A 1,732-nucleotide genomic window follows, 5' to 3' on the forward strand; every position below is an offset into this window, starting at 1 on the left:
ATAATATACTATAATATACTATACCTCAGTGTGATATCAATCTGCCGCCTCTGGACAGTGTGTGTGTTTAAAGGATGTAGAAAAGCAATAAAGTACTGATCACAAAAAAGGAAGCTAGTCACTACGGCTGCAATGACAGTAAAAACGTCATATTAGGGAATATTTTGACAAACCTGTAATGGGAATGAGGACCCACGGGATCTCCCCCCCTTCCTCCTCCTCTTCATATCCTCCTGCTCTCCTCCCCAGGCCTCCTCCTCCTCCTCTACCTGCTACTCCGTGGTGATTCATCTCCCCGCTGTGGGAACTGGGACTGAATCCCTCCAAACTACTGATGCTGCCCGCCGTCTGCTCCTACACACACACACACAATCACACACGTTGTTACCCGTTACCTGCTCAATTAGGTAAGTATTTATATGAGGAACTTTGTACACAAACATTGTATATTTAGAACAATAATAAGTAATGAAATTATTTCTTACTGTAGCTACGTATATAGCAGTACCTTTCTTTATCAAGACAGTAATAAAAATACTCCCTCTGTGATAAGTAATATTAATAAAGTTATTACTTTGGTAGTGTTAGCTAAACTAACTATCACAGATACATTTAAAGAAATTCATCTTAAGTGTTTAATGTATGTTTAGAGAGTTATTGCTCAATGTAATCATCAATTTATCTGACTGAACAAAGACTGCATGCTCCATCTCTTACAGTGTAGTCAGTCAACCAATGAAGGTATCACTTCACGACTGATGTGGTAAATACGGGCATCATGTAGGTATCGGGTTAAGCAACCCCAATAACCACCATTGATTTACACACACTAGTTCTGAAAGGGCTTGTAATTTCCCCGCGCTGTCAAACCAAAAGAGTAGAAAGCTATAATAAGGAATAGTTTGATGTATCGTGCACATTTGCATAATATCATAGATGCAGCTACGAAATGAAACAACATTGACTTTAGCAGCTGAGCTTATTATGTAACTATACAATGATTTGTTGGAAAGGTAAAATATCTCCCAGTCACAAACATTTACTGAAAGCTTCATGTTACCTCCAGCTCCTCCTGCTTCCTCAGGTCAATGTCACAGTTGGTGGGCAGACCCAGTTTGGTGGCCAACCTCTCAAATGGACAGGACTCCCTGTGGACTTCCTCTTGCACTTCACAAACGTTCTGAGTGGCTGTTCCCCTGGCAGCCTGGTTGAGGCCTGTCAGTCGGCAGAGAAACATTCATTTACAAAGATCTGTTTTTCATTAAGAGTTTTCAAAATGCTGAAACATCATTATAACCAATGACTTTGTGATGTCCTACAATCTTCTTCTAGTGTTTTGATGTGACCAACTGGAATCAGATGATATGGTGATGGTATAGCAGTCTCTGTATCTAGTCACCTGTCAGAAGGCTGAGAAGTTTGGCAGCTAGTTCAGATCCATCTTCCCTCAGATCGACATCCTTCAAACCCACTGAGCCAATCACAGATGCAAGAGAGCCGGGTGAGGCTGGGACTTGGTTTCCCTCAACTAGGAGCAAAAAACAAAAGAAAACTTGTCAGTAAACGACTCATTGATTGCGAGATTAACAGTAAAATAAGAAGAGTAAGGAATCTTTTAAGGTGTGTTTAGACTTAATACAAAGCAAAAAACATGAGTTTGCTCTTAGCAGTGCAAAGAGTGGCAAATATTTAGTCTTTACACGTTACAATGACACATAGCACAACAGGAATA

At 40.3% G+C, this 1,732-nt stretch overlaps 1 protein-coding gene across 1 annotated transcript in view; it reads right to left on the reverse strand.

Moving 5' to 3' along the window:
• The window catches only part of tasora (transcription activation suppressor a), a 21,497-nt gene that overhangs the window by 10,142 nt on the left and 9,623 nt on the right, over positions 1 to 1,732 (reverse strand). Inside the window, exons 17-19 of the mRNA XM_035661792.1 lie at positions 1,400 to 1,528; positions 1,061 to 1,215; positions 174 to 354 (exon numbers count right to left, since the gene is read on the reverse strand). Coding sequence (XP_035517685.1) covers positions 174 to 354; positions 1,061 to 1,215; positions 1,400 to 1,528 — 465 coding nt within the window. The remainder of the gene's footprint in view (positions 1 to 173; positions 355 to 1,060; positions 1,216 to 1,399; positions 1,529 to 1,732) is intronic.

The sequence above is a fragment of the Morone saxatilis genome, unplaced genomic scaffold (genome assembly GCF_004916995.1).
Source record: "Morone saxatilis isolate NCDOM2014 unplaced genomic scaffold, NCSU_SB_2.0 Contig18, whole genome shotgun sequence".
Taxonomy (NCBI): Eukaryota; Metazoa; Chordata; class Actinopteri; family Moronidae; genus Morone; species Morone saxatilis.